General features: G+C 35.8%; 1 protein-coding gene across 1 annotated transcript in view; it reads right to left on the bottom strand.

The window, feature by feature from the left end:
* Window positions 1–26438, bottom strand: part of TTC27 (tetratricopeptide repeat domain 27) — a 113253-nt gene that overhangs the window by 49256 nt on the left and 37559 nt on the right. The window contains exon 10 of the mRNA XM_082303020.1: window positions 4271–4384. Within this exon, the coding sequence (XP_082159146.1) occupies window positions 4271–4384 (114 nt within the window). The remainder of the gene's footprint in view (window positions 1–4270; window positions 4385–26438) is intronic.

Here is a 26438-nt window from a genome sequence, read left to right as displayed (position 1 = left end):
AAGTACAGAAAGGCAGAGCAAGCTATTTGGCAAGGAAGTGACCGTTTAGTTTTGAAAATAAAAAGGATATATTTCTATGATAAATGACAAAACTTTCTTGCATAACCATTCAAAGACCATCAATGTGAAAATAAAAAACCAGCAAATTTGTGTTCAAGCTATAGAGCTTAAGACACAAGCTCTGTTGGACCTCTATCAGTCTTTCCTTTCTACAGATGTACATAACTTTTTTTCAGATTTGGAAGAACTTAAGACCAACTAGCATGTTTCTATAGTATGAACAATTTAAACAAAAAAAAATTATTTCCCTTTTTCATACACACAGAAAACCATTAGAGAGAAAATGACACTCTGAAGTATTATTTAAGTGCAAATTAAAGGGCAGTTGACAGAATTCCCAACCACATACATCTGTGTATGACTAAGGATATAAAACAAGATCTCATGTGACCTTTCAATCTTAGGCATAATGATTAGCCTATAATATTACTAGTCTGCTCCCAGCTCTCCTGAAGACTTATTAAAACACCCTTTTCAAGACACATTTCTCTGCCCCAACAGGCAAATTCCTTTACTGCCAAGAAAAGCAAGCAAGAGGGAACCATATGAAATACTGCACATGTTGTACGACGTGCTAGGAAAGCTAAGCCATCAGCTTGCAGGCATGCTGTCACCAGGTGTAACGAGCAGCAGAAAACACAGTCAGAAAAGGGGCCCATAACAAGCTGATAACAGCTGCAAATGTAGAGGTAGCCAGTGTAACCACCCAGGTTAGGGTAGGATACACCCAGGATATCCCAGGTAGGATAAACCTGAGCAGGCTGCTGGAGTACCAGGCACATGGCAGCTTCACGTCTTTCACCGCTGGCATAATACAGCAGTAAATGATGGTCGTGTTTCTACCCCACCATCCTTTGTGCAAAGAATGGCATTTGAATTCATTTGCTTCATTCTTAAAAACATTTTCAAATCCGCCGAAATGCAAGAGTAAACTTATTTCATAGATCAAGAAACTAACTACAGTGGGATGATACTCCCTGTGTTTTGAACTGGTGTGTTTGGTTGTAGGTGTTTTTTTTTATTCTTTTGGGTTCCTTCTTAGATCACCCCTCACTTTTCTCATTTTTTCATAGCTCCTAGACCACTCAAACTTCATTTTTTTCTCTCCCATCCTGTTACTTGAGCTCTGACTGCACTTTCAGTAGTAATTTGTGGCTTAATAGCTTAGTCCAACCCATTTTCCACTATTAATAGTTTCTGAATTACTTTCTTACAATAAAAGGTAGGTGGAGATCCCCAAACTGATGGAGAAATAGCAGGTTTCTGGTTATGAGGAAAGCTATTTATCAAAAACCTACCCCCATTTGTTCCTGTTTTCTCCCTCCCACTTTTCTTTCCACCCTAGTACTTCTCACCCTTCTTGACCTTCACCCAAATGGAAGAAAAACAATCACACAACTTTAAAAAAAAATCATATTGTATCCAGAGACACATTTTAGTTGGCAGTACCTTGATCTGCACTTCTCTATATGTTACACTGGTCATGACTAAATATTCTAGTGGAATGTAAAATAACCGGTTTCGCTTTCAAACACTGTTTCCTTTTCTTAGAAAAATGGTTGAAAAAAGTACTGGCTTTAGAAATCTTTAACCTTAGTTTTGCAGATCCAAACATCATTTAAGCAAAAACTTTAAGGAAAAAGTTAAGGAAAAAAGCATCTCCTCCTCACTTGCAGTTAGCTACTGCAAGTAGCTAAACTACATTCCAGAGTACCCAGAATGATAATTTTAAAAATTGTTCCAAAGACTACATTATCTATAGTTCAGATTTTTAAAATAATCAGAAAAAGGTTTGAAAATGATCATTTCAATTCCTCTTGAAGTCTTCCAATTAGAAAAAAAAAAGACTTAAAAAATTTATAAAAACTGTTTGGCATAAAGTAGGGATATATTTAATATTCGGAGTCTGGCAGTTAAATTTAACCAATATGCCCTCATTTCAAAAAGAGCTACAAATATTTTCAAGTAATTAAAATAATGTAAACAGACATAGCCAGTCCTACAAAAAAAGACAGCTGAAAAATGCTTTCTTTGACAAACCAACAATGTAGCTGGGTTTGCTATAGAGCTGAAAAGCAGCATATGCCCACTCAGCAACATTCATTTAAAAAGATGCTTATCAGCTGCAGAGCCAGCACAGAAGCAGGTGAGGGTGGAAATGGGGAAAGGAAGAAAAATTACAGTAGAGTAAGACAGGAGAGTCCCAGCATCACTAAGTCAGAGCCTATAATGGCTCATGCACTTTTCAAACAACTCTCAAGTAATGTAGAAGATTTAGTTTACCATGTCTTACTCAAGATGTTTTACAAGAATTTTTGTAATTCCTTAAAAAGATTGATATTGCAATTGCATTTAACACCTCCTCCCTTAATCTTCCGTAACTAATCTTTCTACAGCAACCTGAACTAGTAAATAATGAAACTGTAAAACAAGGACCTATCAAATCCATTTGTACGAAAAATCTGTGGGTTTGAAATCCATTTTCTACTGATAAACAGCTGCAGAATTCACTCATTCTTTGGTATCTTACTGAAAATTGTACATCAGCATCTTCATGAAAATGATATATCAAAAATGACTTGTGCTATGTATGAAAATAGCATAATTCATCATATGCTTTCTGATTCCTTCTTAGAACTGTTAGAGACAATGATATTAAAAAAAATTCTGATCTGATGGAACTCAGGAATGAAAACTTTAAATGGAAAGTTATTCAAGTTATTTGATTAATTTAGGATGTATAAATCATTAAACAACTTTTAACTATTTTTGGAAACTGAGCTTGTTACCATCAGATCAACACAAATATGCAATTATATCCAAATAACTAGAAAGTTTAATGAAAGAAAACATAAACATACTAAGATGAAAGGTAGTATTTAAAACCACAGAGTCTGTGTCTACTGTGGGGTCATCTCCCAAAATATCACAGCCCATGCTAATCAAATCCTTTGCATTACTGCAGTTGCAGCACAAGAAGTCTTCCTAAGAGAATGCTCTTGCTAAGAGAACCCCTTCATGAAGGCTTCTGTCATGAGACTGTCAAACTGTCTAATATAACAATTCCCAGTACTCAGGTTTAATCACGCTAGACAAAAATGTTGGAGGCACTCCAACTGTTTTATGGCTTGGGGCATCAGGGATCCTGAGATCGCTTCCCAAGTGCTGTCAGATTCTACATCTCCCAGATTTGGAATCCTGGCTTCCCTGACAGTCTCCCAGTGACCACAGGAAATTCCACTACAGCAACTCCATGTCTTCATCAGCAAAAGAAAAATGCAGCAGTGCATCCAAGATGCACTCCTTCAAAGACCCATGTGTCATAATGATTTTAAATGAAATATCAGCTTTTCAGGATTTAAATACATAGCAGCATAATAATAATTTTTTACATTCCTGGCTGTTTTAGCCAGCAGGACTGTTGCCTGACGGACATAAACAAATGCCTGCTGTTCATGTGTGACAACAAGACTTAGTTGTACGAAGATGACAAAGGGCTAACAAAACTGTAAGATGAAGGTAAAAAAGAATCTACAAGAATCTTGATGTAGCCTACGGACCTTTCTTTTGAAAAATTTATTTTTAAAAGAAATCTTATTAGATGGTGCATTTCAGGATTTTAACATTTCTTCTTTTGTATTTGAAAAAACAGTCTTCTCTTTGTCTGGAGTGAGATTATTTAATCACTGCCTCAAACTTGCAATAAAAATACTAATTACCAAATGTCACATCAAAATGGTAAATTGAAATTGCTGCTTTATTCACAAATGTGTTTTCCTGTTCTCACAATACCAATGACTACTTGCAAGTTTCAGTGTTTAATAGAGATGATTTACTTGAGAAAAAAAATACTAAAAAATTTGATAGCAGTAGCAGCTTGATATTCAGGAACATCTACATATACTCCTCAGACTGTAAGTCAGAAAGTAGAGGTACAAAACCATATTCTAATTTCAATCTTCCAAAACTTGTTATGTTTTTGAAAGTGATGATTCATTACTTGTATGTAATAAGCTTATCTCAGGACTAGCAGATACAGAAGGATTTGTGGTTTATACATCTAATTTAGAGAAAAAATTAGAAAATTAACTTGTACAGCTTGCAGGGAGGAACTGCAGAACCTCCTAACTCCTGCCTGTTTGTATTTGATTATATATATACACACACACACACACACATTATATATAATACAGCAGCTCAGAAATCTTACCTGAGTCTGCTTCATTGCCCGTTCCATTCTGCGAGTACTTCCTCTCTCCAGTTTGGTCCGAAGGAGTAACGCTGATGTCTGAATGGCCCAGAACTTTGGCTGGGAGAGCAAGCACTGCAGAGAAAAAGAACATTTTGTCATTACTTCACTTTTAAAAACACTGAAGACAGTAAAGTTTTTAACAGTGGTCTCAAGCATGAATGCTGTTTCCTAGTCTGAAAGTCAAATATGTGGCTGTAGGACTTATTTGATGAACTGAGGGCTGTACAAATTACCTTAATCTATTTTCAACATAAAAAGTGGCCTTCCAAACCACTTTCTCCTTCTCAGCTATGCACCCATATGGTGCATTGACCAAACTGCACAAATAAAATGGCTACTCAGAATCAAAGGAAAACAAAGAATTTGACCCTGGGCTGACTGGCTCAGCCCTCTCCACACCTGCATACTGGGTAGTTGTAGACAGCAGCAGGGATCCTACTTCTCAAGGCTGAAAAAATACAGTTCTCTCTTGGCCTCTTCTCATATGCAAGGTGCCCTGATGCTCACGTTAACAGCACTTCCACATGAAAAATGTTGGAATTTGCTAAGAATCTGAAGAATATTAATTTATTGAGAACTTGCCGTGACTTGAGAATAGCAGGAAGAATTTTTGACTTCAGAAGATGTATAGAGAATATGGAATAATCTATGTAAGCAGCTTTCCTAAAATCATTTTAAGTTGTCATTTGGAACATGCTGCACTGATGCCAGGAACACAGTGCCAGTCTCCAACCACTGATTTTCACGAAAGTCCAATAGAAGACATGCAGCCAAAACAATTTTGATATCTGTTAATAATTTACAGACTGCCTGGACTCTTTCCAGTATGGTTTTAGACAGAATATACCATTTCTGAAAAGTGAGACAGCAGGAAAGCTTCCTTGCTAATTTTATTGACACTGAAAATACAATCCATCTTCTCTGAGAAAATATATTTGTCCATAGATATTTGTAGACTGAAAAAAAAGCCCCAGTAGTTTTGTTCTTTCCTCTCAAAGATCTCCCAAAGCATTAAAAAGCATATTTTGCTCGTGGTTTGTGTTTAATGCCTGACAAGTTTCTGTCATGTTGTAATCTGTTTTTGTTTTCCCTAGTGTTTTCAAAGGAAAGGAAGCAGAAAGAAGCTATCTAAAAAAAATTTCCTCCAAACAAAACTACAATAGGAAGAGAGGCAACAGCAAATAAAAACATAAATGAAGGCAGTATGAATGCCTTACAGCCAAACACTTCAACTAATCCCACCCTTTGTGGCCAAGAATCTCTGCACCAACTCTTTCCTGACTGCTACTCAGTATTAGATTAAGAGGCAACCAAAGGCTTCTATACTGTCCTCTACGTTCTGAGGACCTGGAATCAGGGAACACAATCACAATGTTCTCTATTCCGTAGACTTTCAAGTGCCCTTTTACCATCCATAATCACTAAATCTGTTAACTAATATATGTCCTAGTTCCAAGAGCTCACCTCTCCTGTTTCATCAAACTTCAGTCAAATACCTATTTTTGTTTGGTCTTAAGACAAACACAAAAAGCAAGGCATGCCTAGCACAGGACATTGGTGTCTGAAAGGTTATCCTTTCCCCCATTTTCTCCACTATTAGTTTTCTGTCATACTATTTAATTTTTTACTTCAAGGGGTTTTTTTCTGTGCTACCTGGTGGTAGATACTAGTATTTATTTTGCAAAAGAACAATGACAACTAAAAGCCTTGGCTAATAACGCTCCTAAAGATATTTTCAGGTCCAATTACTGCCCTTGTCCAGCAGCAGAGTCCTTGTCCTCTCATTGGTTCACCTTAGCAAGTGGCCCAAAGAGGGCAGAGCATGAAGCTTCTGTGTCCACACCATCCAGCTCTGCAGGAGAACTGGTGGCCCAAGAGAGCCTCTCCTCTGTCTCTGTGTGTACCTCCCACACCACCACCTAAGCAGTGACTGAAGCGAGCATGCTGCATGAGCTGTGTATAAAGTCTCCTAGGGAGGGAGGGAGGGAGGCAATCCAAAGAGAAACAGGATGGAAGACAAGCAGAGGTAATTACATTTCACTCCTCTGCAGGAGTAATGACAAGTCGTATTTTGAATAATGATCCTGCTTTTTAAAGGTATTCATGAAACAAAATGAAAGGTATACCTGCTGTAAAATTACAGAAGAAAAATTTAAAAGTTCCAACAGTTTTATTGATACAAAAAAAGCATTGCAAATGCACAAGACAATGAGAAGCAGACCTAGTTTTTATTTAAGAAGCATATGCAATTTTATACTTGTACAGAGCTCACAGTCCTGTGCCAGAATTCAAATGCTCACCTTTTCATTGCCTAATTATAACGTTTAAGGCACTACAGAAACAAAATAATACATGCATAAAGGGCACAATTGTTTATACTTAAAGGCTGTAAAGAATAGTTTCAGAATATGTAACCATAACTATTAAGCAAGCTTTAATCTTATACCCAAAATGTCCAAATACTCCAGGTAATAAATATTTTCTCATAAGATCCAAAGCTTTATATTTTCACCTGGAGCTAAATCTAGACTCTATTAATAGGATTATAGGTTAAAATAAAACAACTGGGGCAAAAAAAAAGGTAATCAAGATCATGCAGGTTTTGCGAACATACTTGAAAGCTCATTATATTGCACCAAAGGCAGCTAAGAAAATTAACAAAATAATTCTGAAACAAAACCACTGTGGAAAATCTTCACAACTCATCTTTGTTCTTACTTTAGGGCAAGAACAATAAAATAAAGGGAAAGAAACACAGGAAGATTAGACAGGGTGAGAAGAAATGAAAGGAAATAAGGTTATGCAATATCTTCTGCACAGAATAGAATATTTTCACATGGGAAAACTCATTTCTCCAATTCTTCCACACACTTTTTCCTACAAACAATATCATCCTCTCCCATCATATCAACATGTAAAAAAGGAGATGACCAAAGTATTATACAAACCAGAACACTTAATTCAATATATCTTCCTTATATGATATTCAAATGAAACAAGATGATGCTGCAAGTCTTAACAAAGTAGTCCATTATTGTACAACACTTAGAGTGTCCCCATAACTATGTAAGAACAAAACTTCTTCTCCAGTCAACCCATTCCAGATTGCTCAATGAAGTTATCGATGCCCTGTCCCTGGATGTATTCAAGGCCAAGTTGGAAGAGGCTTTGAGCAACCTGGCCTAGTGGAAGGTGTCCCTGTCCATGGCTGGGCAGTTGGAACAAGATGGCCTTTAAGGTCCCTATCAACCCAAACCATTCTATGATTCCAAGTAACACCTTAATTGTGAGACAGATAGGTGCACAGTAGTAACGACGCCCAGATCAAACTCAGCCACAGATTTCTGTCAAACCCAAAAATCAGTACCATTAATGAATGATTCAGCCTCATTATTCAGAATTTAACCTAAGTGTGAAACACTCCCTTATCACTCTTACAGCTTTCTGTCAGGCAAACAGAGAAAGAATTGTATCAGTAGGTCATGACTTATAGAAGATATAGACTGGTCAGAGTGACTCTTCCACCTTTCTACATCTACTATTTTAAAAAGTTGGAATTCCTATAAGAATTCTTCCCAACATTGAAGTCAGGAAGACCTTACCTAGGCTTATTAGACATGCTAGAAAACCTGGACCAGGTAAAGATGATTCTTTAACTGCAGCTCTAAATAATTTTGATGTTTTCTTATTTTTCCTTATGATACATCTGGGCGGTAAGCCTATTCTTTTACTCCTGAAGCTTGCTCACTGATAAACTATCAGTAGCCTAGCAAAGTACTATGACTGCTATGATGGAGCTATCATCTGAAAGTGGACTTGCAAACTGAGCAATTTTAATTGCAACCAGTTGTGGAATTCCCAAGAATTTGCACATCAGTCCATCAGTGAACCAAAAATATTCTGCTTATTGGCCAAATTGCCAGGATGTGGTGAAATTACTTAACTGAAGTCACAGGCATGAGGCACCCTGAGGATTGCTCTGTTTCTCTGTCATCCCTCCAAAGATATGACCCTTAGTTTAGATCCAGCTCAGGTTATTTGCTAACATATTTTAAGTTACAAACAAACAAGCACAAAACACTGGGGGAGATTTAGAGAAAAAAAAGAAAAAAAATATTCCTCTTTAGTTCCCTTATATTATCCATTTCAGTTAACATACTTCAGGAGCTTTGTTGTTTGCTTTTCCAAAAAACTACACGTTAAGATTTTCAAATTACTCACATGGATTACTTCATGTCTACTTATCAGTAGTCTTGCTTCATATAACCACGTATATCTTTATTTGATGATTTTCAGTAATTCATTCAGACAATTAACATGAAACCCTTATTTTTCAACACATCCAAAAGCAAAAGGCAAAATGGCAACCTTATAACCCATTCTTATCTGTAAAATGAGGCAATACCACGGCCTCTTTTCCACATTCTATATCCTGCAGAATAGTCCGGTGAGTACATAAAAAACCCACTAACTGGAGATGTGACTGAGGCATGAATAGGAAAAGGTGCATTTGCCCTGTATACATATCTGTTAATCTCTGGTGAAGGACTTCATTACCAAAAGCTAACTTAACAAGTGCTTAATTTGTTTTTATGTACACAGCAAAGAATTAATTGACATAAAAACTTCTGTGGAATTCAGTCCTGAGAACAAGAGGAGAGAATCAGTATGATACTAGGGAGAATGTGATTTGTTTTCCACATGTTATTCTCATCCAAATAATCTTTCAAGTTTCTGTATAAGTAATGCTTTTCTTCTAAAAAGTCATGTTCAAATGACATTTCTTTAATTGGAATTTTTTTGGAAATTCGTCCTAGCACTAAACTGGTGACCAAAAAAGCAAAATGAAATAAAATTTAAAATAATCAAACCTGAAAGATGCCACGTTATTGTGAAAAAATTTCCTTACATTAAATCTACGTATTTTCAACAGAATAGCATTTCATAAAACATACTCCTTGCATTTATGGAAAAAAGTATGTACAGAAAACTCTGCCCTGGAAAATAGCTACATGAACTTTATGAAACTATTTTTAATTGCCTAAGAAAGATTAAGGCAATCCAAGGTCCAGAGGGAAACAAAAATTATAGAAATTTTGAGCAAAGTCCTTAAAATATTAACTCTTCTACTAATCAAGCTCGAACACAGATGATTTGCAGTAGTACTGGCAGCATCTGGTTGAAATGGGATTTATAACTTTAAACAATAATTCTGTTAGAACCCTATAAGGTAAAATAAAGTACATTTGTGACTAAGTGGTTTCCAACACCAGTGCACTTTTTATGTTTTAGTGAAAAGCACAAGTATCAAGAGGGCAAGAAAAATACTAAATTTCTAGTTGCAATTAAGCAGCAGAACCATGGCTTGGCAACAAAACAAGCCAGTCAGTATGACCACTTTTGGCTTTTCTGCTTAGTGTAGAAACATGTAAAAATTTCCTGTTTGCTCAAACAGATCAAGCAGCTTTGTTCAAATCAAGTATACATACCTATCCTGCTGTACATGCCCATCCCAAAGATTTTAAAATAAATAGGAATCAAAAGAATATTTGATTATATAGCATCACTACCAAACGTACGACACTGAGGTTTCACAGAGCTTAAATTCATCCTAGCAGTGCCTTTATTCTTATTACAACACTCGGCAGTTTACCAATCCTTCGGTGACCACAAATTAAGAGGAAACTATAATAACTATGCATATACACAAACCCTCAAACAAATAAACAACTAAAATTCATTACTGTTTTCTAAATAGGCATATTTAATGGACAAGAAGTAGTATTTGATGTTTAAGCTGATTTAATGTATGTGTCAAAGGATTGCTTTTAAGCACAGAATGCTGTTTTGCTGGCGAATATAAATATTTTAATGCAAAAAACTGCTTAGCAACCAGCTAAAGGAATTATTATCTCCTTGTATCTATATTTAAAATAAAAGTTTGTATTTTGCAATTATCACAGTACATATGCTCTTTATACTCAGAAATGAAATTTCCAATAAATCTAAAAATGCATTCAAAATTGCAGGACATTGAATAATAATTACAATAAAAAGTTTTTTGTCTTTGATACACCACTATCCTTAGTTCAGTGCTATCCCCAAGACTTTCCTGTTATGTGCAACGATATATAATTATTGTATGTAAACCTCTATATGTATTTTTATGTAATTGCATTGAAATGGAACCCTTAAACTAAAATGTGCATCTGTAAACACCCATCTGATTCATCCCAAAGGCTTAGCTCAGAGAGGTTGTTTTTTTCATACTAAAAGGGGAGCTCCTCCAGTGTTTTCATAAATCATTTTACTGAAACTGAATAATCTGAAGTTCAGACAGAAACAACTCCATTCTTCCATACTTAAATAAATAAATAAATAAATATTTTTAAAGTATTTTTCATTTCTCTGAGAGTATCACCTTAATGCATGACAACTTCACTTTAGGTTCAAAATTAAAATATAATCTGACAGACAATAAAGATTTCCTCTTGGACAGTAAATTGGAAGCAGTAGCAACAAAACACAACATATTGAATTCAAGCCTACTGACTTTATTGCTTCTCTTCATGGAATCCGCAGTACAATCCCTGATTTGTGTAAAACATCATGAGTACATGATAGCTCTAAACAAACAACAGTGGTTAACTTGGGAACAAACAAATAGGATGATGAAGTAAATTATTTCAAACCATCCTCTCTTTTCAGCTTCTGTCATCCATAATCACTGGCATTGCAGACAACATTCCCAAATAATAATTTTGGAATATGCACCACTGCACAGGATGGCAATTTGAGCACCTATAAATTCCTCACCTTTCTAAGTATTATGAACAAGAAATATTTGATTGCATGTGTCAGTAATTGGATACCACATACTAATGTGAAAAAACCAAATTTGGGGCATCTGTTAATTTGCTTGACAGCAAACCTTCAGATGAATAATTTCTAGAAACATTAGGATTGCTTTAGGCACAAGCGATTAGGCTGTATATTCTCCGGTCTCATTTTATTAGCTATGAACACCTTCATATTTTCTAAGGCCCAACAAGAAAAAAATTACATTAGGATTTCACTCCAGATGATTCTTGTTTCAATCTGACGAATTCTAACCCTATTTGGCATAATTATGTCCTTGAAGAGCAACACAAACAAGATACGGGACACAAACAAGGACAATAATATTTTTATACCTTAAGAATGCAAGGCTTCCATAAATACTATGACAGTGGATATGCTCAGTGGCAAGCAGAAAGGGAGAGAAGAAAAGATAGTCTAATTTATGCAGAAAATCTACTTCCTAGCATAAACTAGCCAACAGACTTTGCAGGCTGGTTTTTGGTTGTTTTTTTTTCCTATTTAAAAAAAAAAATCTAAATGGAAGGAGTATTCACATCAGTGTGTACTGTACTCCTTTTGTACTACATCTTTCCTCCTAAAGGTAAAAAGAATTGCTCAGATATCAAACAAACATCAAAGGCCCTGTTGGTATGTTTTAACAACTATCAAAACCTGTGCTGTATATGCCTTGACACATCTGTTTAATTTCATACTTTCACTAAACATGGAAATCTGTCCTACACTTCCAGTCATTCTAACAGAGTTTTGGACCAGAAAAATTCAAAATATTATCAACTAATCCTGCAAATTAGAAGTGTATCTACATCAACACATGAGCAACTGTCTTAAAAATTTCTGCCTTTTTCTGTGAAATGGACAGTAACTTTAGGTAGCAATCAAAAGCATCTTTTTCCATATGACTTTGACAACTATAACTTAAAAACCAACAATATGCAAAGTCTTTGGAGTTATAGATTACTACTGATTTAACAGTCTGAGGGCAAAACTAGCAAGACAAGGACAATTTACATTTTTTTCTTTGCAAACGTGACAACTTGCATTATACACTTCAAATTAATTACATTTCCATTACATTTTCATTTATAAGGCATTATTCCAAGTCCTGTGTTAGTGTTTCTTTTTCAGTGTTGCATGAGGAAAATGTGTTATTACTTGGTTGGGTCTTAAATACTTTCTTGCCTAACAGCATCTAATATAAATTCTACATGGCACCTTTAGAGCATTATGCCAAGACCTTTGCACTGTAACAACAAAAAAAGAAAGCAATGCTTGAGCCTGTATGAAGTGCATTAGCAGAAGTTCTGTTTTTTTGTTTATTAGGTCTCTCAGTGTTTCAGTGAGTTGTTACATCATGACAGCATGCTACAGAGTCAATCATGTGATCACCTGTGTTTTTTTTAAGGCCTCTTCAAGTTACCAGGATTTATAAAATTGTCTTGACAGTCAGGGAAACCAGAGAGACAGGCAGAAATCCTGAAAGTATTAAAGTGACAGAGGAGACGATTTACTTTCCTGCACTGGCTGAGATATCAGCATTTGCACGGCGCCATTTTCCGGTACTGCTTTAATATTCCATATATTTCAGTAGGTTTAGACCACACATTCAGCATATTTTTCCCCAAATCTAAAGCTATTCACTCAACTATATGACAGGGGTTTATTTTTGTCTATAAAACTAATCCTGGGACTGTTCAACTAAAATAGCTTTTCACCACAACAGGTGTTAGCTGATCATTAGCAGAGCTGGGCTTAAAGCTCTTAACCACAGCCATTAGAAATACCTCTTGGTGTTAAAAAGTCAAGAGCAAGGCCAAAACACCATCAGTGATCTGCACAAGGGACTAGTTTAATTAGAATGGCATTTTTAAAATTCACTTTGTCTAGTCTTGTCTGCTAGCCTAGCACTCAAATTATAACATTACATCATTGTAAATACAGAGTACCTTTTGTTGACTTGGACAACTAAAACAAGAAGAAAGTATTTTTATTTTTTTCTTGCATTGCTACATACTTCAATGTGTTTGAGATTTTTCCATATATGTAATTTCAGAAGCTTGGATCATTTAATGGAATTGGAGTAAAATATTAATTATGAGTGCTTTAAAAGAAAACATGTGTACACACACACATACTAGTTACTTTTTTCAGTTTTCTTATTGTCCATACACACTTTATAAGGCAAAATGCTAGAAACCTCTTAGGTAAACAGTTACTTATTTACACTATACTACTCTGATCTAGAAATGAATGCTAAACTCAATAGAGTGGCAATTATATCACACTTACCAAAAGGCAATTTAATGTTCTCAAGTGTCTCATTTAATCTTAGTCTGCAAGTGACAGACTCTCCCTCTGAAATTTATCGTATCTGGAATTTATCACATCTGAAGGTACATTAAATACAATATAAGAGTTATTTTGTAGCTGGCTCAATCAATTCAAAAGTTTGAAGGCAAGACTGAAACAAATTTTCTTCTCAGAAGACTTAAAAACTATCCCAATACATGAAGGCTAATGTAATTTCACTTCAACTGTATTTTCCACAGCTTTTTCTACCCCACTCAAATAGTGTTCTGTAGCAAATGGGTAGGTCTTGATAACATCCACCCACAGATATCATCATATTCTAAATATATATTCTAAATAGATCATTCTAAATATATTTCCCCTCCATGGCACTCATTTTAAGCAGTAACTCTTACTCCTTCTGATATCTACCTTGCAAAGGGACAATTCTTGCTTCTAGGCAATTATGTATGCTAGATCAGCTTGGAAACTGTGCTGGCTATTGTACCACTTCTGTAGTATCTATAATTTCAAGAAATAAAAAAAAAAACAAACAGGCAGGAAAGCTTGGAAGCTAGTTCTACTATCTGCTCAAAGATACTTGTTACTATCTATTAGAAATAGCAATACACTTCATTATCTTTCTTTAGCCATCTCTTCTACCTCCCCTTAAAAGAAAGCAATTGTGGCTGGAAAAACCCAACACAGTCTCTTCTCAGCAACAGATCAACACTGCTTCATATTCACCAGCAACCTTTTCCTTTGTTGTCAATACTCAAATTCAGCACAGTCAGCTGACAATACAGTTGAAAGAATTGATGGGGAAAAAGGATAACTTCCCAAAAGAAAATATCCTCAGACTTTACAGCTTGTTCTATTTGTTTTCTTTAACAAAGGAAACATAGGCAATATTCAGGCAAAATGAGGCTGCCTTACCCCTGGTCTCAGTTCTTCTAAGTAACATTTGTCAGGAGAATATCCAACTCATCTTTGCATTTTCCATCACCATCACATTTGAAACCTGAATCATCTCTAGTCCATTTTGCCTCTTCAGTGAATTTTATTTTTGAAGAAATGGAGCAAAAAGAATCCTACAAAAGGTCTATACGTGCTGCTTTTACTAACTGATCTAAATATGTTGTTCCATGAAAGGTTGCATCTTTATTTTTTCCTCCCTCTGCTTCCATGTACACTCCCTCACATGCAGAATACCAATCAAAACAACTCAGTCTCCTTCTCCCCAACTACACTGTTCAGAACTATAAAGGGAAATGGTTAAGCACTGTTAGAACAAGGTTCATATCCAAACATATGAACTGCCATAGCTGTTCCTTCTTCCTGTTATAGTCTTTACATCTTCTGAATACACATCAAGAACTTCTTCAGCTTTTAAGTTGGATGTTCCTAAGTTCTCTCTTGAAAAATCCATCTCCTGCCATAACCTTGCAACTAAGAAACACCAAAATATTGTGAGTAGTAAAAAAATTAAATGATAGGAGGGTCCTCTGACGTGGACATTGGGATACTGGAAACAGATCTCTAGTCAGAAGTAGATGAAACACAAGCACATGATGATTGTCTTTCCAACTAGCTCTAAATGTAGATCTGCAGATAAAAGTGAAATGACAGCCCAGTGTCCCCCCTGTGATAAAATTCACAAGGAAGAAGGTCAAAGAAAACTAGAGCACTAGAGAAATCTTCCCTTTCACAGGAAGTCTCATATGTTCCACAAAAACAGCTGTGTGAGAAGAGTATGAAGATTTATGCTTACTGGAGAATTTTCAGTGGAAACGAAAGACTTGAAGCTTCGCATGGATTTTAATGTAACAAACACAAAAAAGCAAGCTCATATTCACCTGCATGGAATAAAAATGTAATAAAAAGTATGGAAACTTATAGTAAGCTATAAACATGATTCTTTGCTTCTATATAATGCAGTCTGTGACTTAACTTGCATTCATGCAGGTATGTAACTTGCAGAGAAAGGTATGGAAGAAACAAATATTACAAATTAACGCCATTTTAGACACAATGAAAAGATCAACTTGGATCAGGTCTGGCTAGATTTCAATACTTTTCTCCCCTTAGGATTTTCTACTTTCTAATAACAGTACAAAGATATTATCCATCAAATTAGTTCAGTTCTACTTATACAACCAAATTGCAGATGTATCCTGGATGTACAGAATTATTTAAGTTTTCTTCCACATTAACAGGCATTGGTGGGCTGATATTTAGTTGGCTTTTAAGAGCTTAACGCTCTCTTATGACTCTAAGTGGTATACATATTGTATCCTCATGGAAGATATAGAAGAAGAATATTTTTTATGCTGTTGCCTAATCTGTTTTTTGGGTTGTATTTTGGTTTGCTTTTTTCTTTTCGTTTTAAGAGACTATTTAAGTTCAGAAGTGAGCTTTCCTTGGAGGTTCTCAATTGTTTTTTTAGCAGAAGGAAGAAACTAGAGAAGAAAAGGAAACGTCATGAAAAAAAGAAGATACTGTTTTATTTGAAGGAATCAGCTTTCAAGGACTAGTGAAAGGTAAACTACATAAGATATGGCTCCTATTTTCACTTAGAATGGAGCCCAGCCATACAACTGACACTTGTTCTGTTGTGCCAAACACATCACTTATTCTGTGTTATGCTGAAAACAACTTCAGCCAGATTTGACTGTAGTAGCATTGTTTTTTTCAGGTCTGTGGTTTGGACTTACTCCTGAAACAGTGTAAGTACAGACTTCCACACCACATCACAGTACTGCATTCATTTCCTAAGGCCCAATCTCAGTAGCAATAAATCACAATTTTGGATACAAAAGACTAGACTTTAATTCTTTGGTACCAATGATAAGGATTTCCCTAGTTATTAAACAACTGCAAATTTCTCATTTTAACTGCTCAGCCTCTGGAATTTCACCATTTGTGCCAAGATTCTCAACACATCATGTGATTTTGAGGTTATATCCTGAAAACAGAGAACAGCACCTTTCTTTTTTTTTTTTTCCTCTGCACAGGTAGTAAAACAGTGAATCTGGTTTGACAACAGTCAGATATCATATATTAAAAATAGATAATTTCAGGACTGTATGCAATGGTACACACTATCTGAGGACTTGCAATCTATTTAGTCTCAAGACAAAGCAAATGACTGAAAAAAGAGCTGAAATTTAGAAAAACTGTGTCAGTGGAGGATATTTTCTAACTTGTTGGAATTGGCCATGTGGGAGAAGAAGTATGTCGTACTCCCCTTGCAAACTACCACAGTAGGCTCTTAAATCCTCTGCCCTTCATGCTCTATCCCCCTTCAGCCTTGCCTCTCCTCTGACAAAGCGCATTTTTGGAACAGACAGTGCTATAGGTTAACTCATCCTCTGCTGATAGAAATTTTTTCTTCCAGGAGACAGTTATGACTTTTAATGTTTCCATTTGTTACTGCTGCCTGTGGCTACAAACAAAATCCAAGACTTTTCAATACTTTCTTCAGATTGGTCAAATTTTTTTTTTTCCAAGTAGTAGTTCTTACTCAGCAAAATCCAGGTAAAACTACACATTGAGATTCCCATTTGCTTTTTTCTACTTCACTTGTTTTAAGTTTTCAGGGCAAACTCACTGCTTCCAAAACTCTGGACCATTGGAAATGACAGATCCTGCATCCTTATGCAACTGACCAAGGGTGGTGGGATTAGTCTGTTCTGCCTGCCTACTTGCATTTATGAGCTCACCACTACGTTTTTTTCCCATACATTGCCAGTGATACGTCCTGTTTATCAGGTCTATCAACAGCCTCTGGAAGAATGCTGCTTTATATACTGTTGTTATCTGATGCCACATAGACTTGTACTCTGACAGCAACTTTTATCTTTAATTCTACAATGATAACCTCAGGACAAATATCCATTTACAATAATTATCCTTAAAATACCTTGACTGAGAATCTTTTGCAGGAAGAGAATATAGGGTAGCAAAAATACTCATTCTCAGACAGATTTGGAGTACAACCATAAAAATTACACAAAACAATGAAGCCTCAAAAGTGCCCTTCACAGCCTCACTAAAAGGCAACAAATTATCTTCCTGGAAAGAACCCATTTAAATGTTTTCATAATTTCTTAAGTTTAACATTAGTCAATGGCACGAGAAGAATAACAGTTGCATACAGATTTACACTGTAAAATGCATATGCTCCATTTGTGAAGCCATCCTATAATAATATTCATTAGTAAAAATCAGCTACCACATTTTTTTCTGTAACAGGAACAGTCAAAAAAATTCAGGAATAATTACATGCCTAGACCAGTGATTTATAGTAAGGCTGTCACTGACTTTATTATTCACCTATGTCATAACAAATTACAGATTTTCTATAAAACACCCTCCCAACCTTCAGTCTGTAAGAACAGCTGTCTGTAGAAAGTCGGACACAGCAAAAGAAAAAACCACACAATGCCAGGCAGGGGTCTACAGGAAGTGTCTCTACATGGTTTTCCCCCGTTTTGAATGCCAGCATCCACCACAGGAATTCTGCCTACCATGGTCTCCATGGTTCAGCAGCCTACATACCACAATACTTGGTGTTCACAGGTAATGTAACGTGATAATGCAAGAGGCATGCCTCACTTACTGCTTGGTGGGTTAAGGGGCTAGGAGATGGCTGGAGTTTGACAATTTCAGTGAAACTTCTAGGACGGCCTCACTAGTTTCCCCAGAAAGAGCATATTAGCAAGTCTCAATGCTCATTAAAAGACACTTGATTTCTGATTTCATTCAGTTCCTTCTTGACTTCACCAGCAGAAATATTTTGTCTCTTTAAAGAGCTACTGCTCTCACATGCAAAAGCATCAAGCTGCTGGAGGCCACCGGCACCCTGGCTTTAAACCTTATGTGCCAGAGTTTAGTTTCCAGGAGCAAAACAAAGCTGCCACCTTCCTTTCAGAGACTGAAGACACAATAGTCCTGAAAGACGACTCACTCCTTAAGCAGTAACCAAAAGTGAGGAAAGAATGGAATAAAAATAGTCACCAATACATTAGCAAGAAAGGAATTAGGGAAGATGAGAGCAAGAGTGAAAGATAAACAAGAGGCAAGCGCTGACAAAGAAGGGCTGAGAGGAATATGGCACGGATGAGTAAACAAAAAGGGAAGCTGACACAAGCACTAGTGACTAATACTAGTGGGGGGGAAGAGTGAGAGTCTGCTGGAGAGCACAAAAGAAAATCCTGTCGTGGTGGGCAAAAGTGAATAACATTCCTAAATCTGACAGAGTTGTGCAGAGAGAAGCTATAATCTGAATATTTATTCGAGACAAATGGCAATGTCTGGGATGTGCTTTGACTTGAAAGAAGTTAGAAGCATGAGCTGTAATGGATTAAGACTCAAACACAAGAGTCTAGCGTTTGATCAGTTGTATTATGCACAGAAACCACACCAGTTATTAAAATCACTACGAAATTTGGATGAAGAATCATAGAATGGGTTGGGTTGGCAGTGACTCTTAAAGGCCATCTAGTCCAATCTCCCTGCAATGATCAGGGATATCTTCAACTCGAGCAGGTTGGCCACAGCCTCATTCAATCTCACCTTGAATGCTTCCAGGGATGGGGCATCTACCACATCTCTGGGCAACTTGTTCCAGTGCTTCACCACCATCTTCACAAAAAATTTCCACCTTGTATCTAGTCTGAAGAAGCTACAAGACATTTTACTTTGACAAACAAAAGAGCCAATCTTTTTAGTTATGTACCCCTATGGTTTGCATCTTCCCAGCTTTATTAGAGCTACAACATACAGAAATAAACATGTGCCTACTATAGATAAGGAAAAGACACAGAATATACCGACACAAAGACACACACTGCAGTTCTTTCACAATAAGCTGTAAGATGAGAACTGTATCCTTACCCCAGCCACCAAATGTCCTGCTTGCTTTTTGACTCTCACTACTTAGCTATTAAGAGCTTCAGACCATGCAAGCTGTTCAAAAACAAAACAATTTTCTAAACATATTTCATCCCTTTATTCCAAAACTGTAAGGCTTTGACAGATATGTATTAAACTAATAAGCAAAGAAAACATCATTTCTAGCAAACAATAAAAAACCAAATTAGGTACAATACCCAATGCATATGCTTTCCCTCTCCTAGTGTTGCAATGATGAAATCAAACATCTAATCTTACAGCACAGAAAAATCTTCCACAGTCTATTTATAGAAATCTGTAAAAAGTATCTTCTCTCATCTTCTGTCTAGACTAGACAGAATTCATTGGAGAATGTGTTGGCCCATGTATTCTGACAAATGTACTTAAGAAAATCTAGCTGACACAAGACATGAAGTCTTTCAAGAAAGAAAAAAGCCCAAGTTCCAATTTAATTAATGCAAGACATGCTTAAGGATAATATAGACAAGACAGCAATATCTCAAATATGTCAAAATATATCAACTAATACCTAGTGATGATTTTCTTTCAGTTCAGAAAAGGCCTCAAATCTCAGCTTCTCAGAGAGAAAAACATTAAATAGCATAAATATTTTAAAACATTTTTGCAAATTGAAACATGCAGAACATGATGCTTTTAAACATTTTATTGGCCTTTATTTGAATAGTCTTCATAACTAACAGCTCTACTTGCTATGATTAATGCAGCCAATCCAAACATGTCAAAAGTATTTATGTTATACCATATTATCATATATGCTATATGCTAGGCATATAAATTATACCAGAAAAAAAGTCTGAAATTTCTCACAGTAATCATGAGATTCATTTATGATCACACATTGCTTGAACAGTCCACTAAATGAACTGGCATTGCTTCTATTTCCTGATGCAACGGGCTAACCTTCATGAACAGAATATGAACCTCTCTTATTCATGTATTTGCATAACTGGAAATTACTTTTCATAAGTGTCACAAACACTTCATGTGAATTACCTTACAAAGTTTTCCTGCATATTTGATGTTACAAATAAGTACTAAAAAGAACACTTTGCTTTACTGGCATGTAAATTATACCAATAAAAATCTATTTCTGGAAAAAAAACCAAAAAACCAACAGCTGAGCAATGGGGCTCTGCTGGCAAGAATAAAAGCTTCCCCCCTTTAGCCATATAATATGTGATCAGTACTTTAATTCAAGCATTCTATAAATACATGTAAAATAAATGTACATACACCCTCCATACAGATGTATTTAAATGTTTCACAAATTAATTTAACCGTAACATCTTACTTTCTGGCCAACAGCACATTAAAATTCCATTTTTCTATTTAAATGTGCTGCTTCTGATAAAAGGAAGGAAAGGAAATATTGTGGAAATATCAGAATCAGAGCTGCTTAATCTTCGTCATTCTGCAACCTAGAGGACACCGTGTTTTTCCACAACATACTGAAGCCAATTAACTCCTCATACAAGGGCAGGACAATGTACAAAACCATAACCGGGATCACTGCTTAACACAACAGGATTTACTCAAATGAGGACAGCTAAGCAAGTAAAGGAGTATTTCCATGAATCTAAGCTGTAAGTGTTTCTTTGGAAAGTTTTTCAAAAATAGTTACTCCAAATCTTTCTCAATTACATCTCCTTTCAAAAGTCCATGGTTTATAGACTTAGAACTTGATTAAACATTTTTTTCCTCAAAAACCTTGAATTGTCTGTCAATAAATGTACAAAAGAAAATACTAATTAGAAATCCTTTCCAGTAGCTTGGCTACCTAAAACTTCAAAAGGACAGAAGACCAAAGGGAAAAAAAAATTAAAGAAAGGAAGAATCATTAGAGCCATTTTGGGGAAATAGAAAAAGAAAGTTGAGCAGAAATGGGGTAAGATAGATTTATTGCTTATCAAGTTCATATATACTTTTCCCAAAGCAGCTAGAATAGAATAGTCAGAACTGACATCCAAAAAAACCAAGAACAACAGGACAGAGACATTTTACTCATGAGAAATGAATCAGTGAGTATCAGATTTGCACATTTCAGACACCTCGGGAGGGAAGAAAAAACACATATTTCATGACTGCAATCAACAACTATGACATTGTAGTCAAACCTATCCTAAGGTGTACTAAGTCAAAAAAATCATTACTTGTTCTGTATTTCATCTTTAACATAGACCATAAAGATTGTTTGGTGTACTGATATGAAAAATGTCCTACTTCCAGCTGAAACACAGACATGATATCATCAGAGAAAATTAAACTCAAGCTGCTTAGACACTAGCAAACTAGAATTCAACCACCTTTATTTTTTCAGATGCTATGAAACAAGCAAGATTTGAGTAATATTTGAAGTACTGGGTTTGGAAGAAAAACAAATGAAGGGATGATATTTAGGTAGGTAGAGAAGATGAGGGCAAGATATTACAATAGCTATATAAATTTTAAGAATAATTCTTCCTCATCTACTGTAAAACAACAAAAAATTTACTTTGAAAAAGGGAGGTTTGGCTCTACTCCTTGTTTAGTTCATCAGCGCCTTGTCCAGCCAAACAGTCAGATCAGAATATAAGTCACTAAAGAAAGTGACTGCTAGTACTGATAACATGTGAACTAATCATCATAACATCATCAAAAAGGGGTTACTAAGCATCAGACAGAATAGTGAGAACGTCTTATTTCCTTCAGATGATACCTCAGACAGCATTTTGTTGAATAGGGGGTTTAATTTCACCTTCTTGTTGCAATGAAATCTTTCTTGCTGAAGTAAATTATAATAGTTATAACTGGTGAAGGACATGAGAGGGGGAAGGGAAGCCTGGGACATGTCAACTGGCTGTCAGAGAGGCTGCTAGAAAAAATAAGTGAGCTGCTGATAGATAAAGAGGAAAGAGGAGGGGGAGAAGAAAGGCTGCTGTGGGAAAAAATGTTATTAACTGTCATCAAATTTGCCTGCTTAACTTCTCAAACCCTTTGGCAGGCAAAAAAATCTATCAATATTTAAACATGATTTTCATGTTCATTTACCACTGCAGTTTCAGTGAGCCCACTAAAATCTATTTCTTGAGTAATTCTGTACAGATTATACAAAAGAGCATACTATGCTCGAAAGGAAAGGCTATCCCAAATTTCTTGCTCAGAAAGGCACACAATAAATCAGGAATCATCTCTTGCAAGATATGATGCAAGCAGAGCTGTGGATCCCATGGACTGAAGGAAGAATGCAGACCACAGAGGAGAACAAAGTTGAAAGGGATAAAAGTGTCAATTATGTTGAAATCTGATACTTTGTAAAATAAACCAACTTCAGACAGACTGTTACTTAATCCCAGTTTCGGAATGGAATGCAAGCTTCACCCCTGCCCTGCAACACATGTACTACAGCACACGGTTACTTTACCCTAACACTTCTAAACGCACACAACAGCAGCAAACATAACTGACAACAGCAGGCCAGTCTCCTACCCACAAAACACTGCAAACCCAAGTACCAGACACTTTGTGAATAAGCTTCCAAGAGATCCAGTCGAGTCTTTGCACATGCAGCAGAAAGAGGCAGCTTCCCTTTTGCTACACTCAATCTGATTCCCCAGTACTGTGTGATGGGCCAGAACACATACATGCGTTAAATTAGCAAGTCTTTAGATCCTGACATTCCTGCAAAATGATTCAGACTTTTGAACAAAAGTCTTTAGAAGAAAAAAGAAAATGAAAGAAAAAAAAAGAATAGACTAGCTTTGAATTCATTTACTTAAAAAAAAGTCTCACTAGTAACTAGCAGGGCTTTGCCCAGATAAAGCCTTTACAGTGTTATAATCTTTGTAACCAACAGAGGCTATTCAAAATGGGCAACACAGCTTAGAAAAGAAGTGAAAGAAACTTTTTATAAAGCCACAAAAGTTACAGCAGTAGAGACACATGGCACTCTTAATGAGCTTTTCAATACTCTTGCTGCTTATAAAACATGAAAAAACTGCAGCCATTTTCTCAGCAGAGAAAAATGCACTGCTCTTATTTAAGCTATATAAACAACTTCTCTTTAGAAACCAAATTGGCATGTTAGTTTTATAGAGTTTTGATAGGAAGGCTTAACATTAAAAATATTGTATGCCGTGATTTGATTGCTCCCTAGTTACACATTAATATCGCAAATGCCATAGAAAAGATGAGAAAAACAAAGCATTTCCATTTCCACCTTCCACTCCCTCCTCCCAAAGCCCCCTTCTACAGTGAAAAGCAGAAAAAGTATTCATATATGCATATTCATACACACACACTCAATAAAATGTGCACTGTAGTTCTTCACTGCGATTTTCAAAGGTACCATACAACATTAGCTTCTATTGCACTCAATTAATGCCCACCTCAGGAAAAAAAAAATATATCCAACCACTCTAAAATTCCTTAGTAAGAACAGTCTCTTATGGAATCAGTAGCTCAACACAGGGGAAAAACATTCCCATCTGGTTTATCTTTGGAATACATAGTATTCCTTAGATTTTGCAGACTCCTTACACATTCTCCAAGTCCTCGATCAGACCTTGGTATCCCTCACAGTATTACTGGAACAATTTCAGAATGATACATTATTTCTGTTAGAAGAGGGTAAATAACTTCACTTTTGTAGTCCAAGCAAAATACAAGTTATTACACTGGGGTTTTTCCCTCTTTAAGAAAGATATCCTCACCTGTTCAAAGTGTCCACAGACTGAAGAATTGCCAGAGCTTCCTTTTCCCTCTTTCACCACTTAATAAAAAAACTGACTATTCTACTCTCCATAAATCCTGTGAAGCCTTAGAATTATAAGAAACCAAAGCAACTAAATTTTCCATGGTCCTTTTTATCTTCCTTCTAATCTTCCACAGATTCCAAAGGATACAAACATGGGGCTAAGATATGGGATGCAGAAAGCAAGGCTTCTCCTTCACAGTTTCTGGATATTTTCTCTTCTCAGTCCCCTACAGGTTAGTACTGTTGCTGCCACTCAATGTCCCTTGATCATAACACACTAATAAAGGAAAAAAGTAATATTCTCCCACAGTGGGCTAACTGCACATTTACCATAAAAACCATTTCTCCTGGACTGTTCAATGGCTTTGACAGATGGAATGGGTAATTTTAAGGACCAGATGCAGCTCCTTAATCTTGGATATTTGTTGGAGTGTCATATTAGACTACGAAACATTGAACTGTTTCCCCAGTATGTAAAATACAAGCTATAGCATAAGCTTTCTATGAAGCTCTAAGAATTTGTTTTGCAGTCTAATCTTATTAGTCTTTTTTTAAAAAAAGGAAACATTTTTCTCTGTTGCAAGAGAAAAATGCAACACCATCCAAGTATTTAATATTTTCCCTATTTCTCTGCAAGAACTGTGTAATATTAAAATTATAACATAAAGGAATATTTATCAGTTCTTAAACAGATGTTTCATGTGTTTGCAGTCTCCTGTTCTAAAATTTATGTTCACATCACAAACATCTTTATAAAGCTTTAAGTGTAATTTTTTTGGTTTTTTTTAATATCATGTACACTTACATAGCACTGTTGTTCATTTCATCTCTGTGGTATACTGTCTGAACTGTATTACCTATTAGAAATATGCAAAAACCAAATATTTAATGGAAATTATTTTAAGGCTTACTTTTGCTCATTTCCTAAAAGGATTTTTTTTCTAAAAGAAGTATTTTGGCCACTGATTTACAGCTCAGTGAAGTACTTGTGTAGTTCTAGGGAAAAACTGCTGACCAATATAAAATACAGCAGAACTTCACAATTGTATTTTTACATTGAAAACAATCCACTGAAATTAAAGAAGGTAAGGAAGCACATTAGGCATTGTAAAACTAACTTGGGGACCTGGGAGAAAACTAAGCAACAAAATCTCAATGTAAAAGCAGCATTGATTTAGTTCTTTGGTTTCTTGCATTGTCTAGTTCCTACATCCTACAGAAAGCTCTGGGGGAAAGTTTTACCGAAAGGAAGAAACCAGCAATTTTACCAGAGAAGCACTGAGTCTCACTACTGGTTTACTGTCCTACCTTCCCTCTCTTAAAAATGGCTTTCGAATACAATATTCACTTAGGTAATCAGAAAGTTCACCAAATACCAACTGTATAACTGTGTCTCCGAAGAGGCTTTTGTGATGCTTGATTTCTAAAAAATATCTTAGCTTTCTTTGGAGACCGAGTGCTTACCATAATAAAATTAATTTTTAAAAATTATGATTTTTTTCCCTACACTATTAAGCATGAGTAAAATAACATTTAATCCCCCTCAAAAAGAAATGCTTTCTTTTGTCTTTAGTCTTATGTTATAATGTAGAATGCAAGCTACATTACTTCTCATGTAAAGGTACTGCATCAACAACTGAACTATAAGCAGAAAAAAAAATCAAGTGCATCTAATTTCACTTAAGGATAAACATCTTAAAAGTTGAAATATTATGCTGATGGGTAAAGAGATTTGACTAGAATACCTCAAAATTTAAGTCCAAATTCGTGTTACAAGAGCTGCTATCCCAGCCAATGGAACTACATACACACCTCACAACTAAGAAAGCAACTCTTAGTTACAAAAGATCGTGCTTTTAGGACAACAGCAACTATTTCCAAGTGACTTTAGTAAATGAAAAGCAGCAATCCTTTTGTAATTGACTTCAGTTGCCAAGCAGTGAATTAATAGTGTTATTTTTAGTATTATAAGCTATGTTAATAGATACAGATACAGATATAGATATACAGATATCTCTTACATATCCAGTAATTTTCAACTTTTACAGATATAAAAGGGAGTTTAGAATGTCAGTTTTCCAAACTGCACCCAGTACAAGGCAGGACAACATCATCTACTTGAGTTCAAATTGATCATTCTCTCCCTCTCGTACTACCTAGATCTTTATTCTCTCTGCTCAAGAGAAACTGCATGTCACACGCATTTTTTTTGTGGTGTCCAAAGCAAGAGGATCTCTTGATGATCCACAGATTAATTAAAAATGCCTTGTAATTTTTCAAGTTTCCTAAGGTAACTTGAAATGCCGTGCT

The sequence above is a fragment of the Coloeus monedula genome (genome assembly GCF_965178545.1).
Source record: "Coloeus monedula genome assembly, chromosome: 2".
NCBI classification, from domain to species: domain Eukaryota; kingdom Metazoa; phylum Chordata; class Aves; order Passeriformes; family Corvidae; genus Coloeus; species Coloeus monedula.
This window is presented reverse-complemented; position numbering and strand designations above follow the sequence as displayed.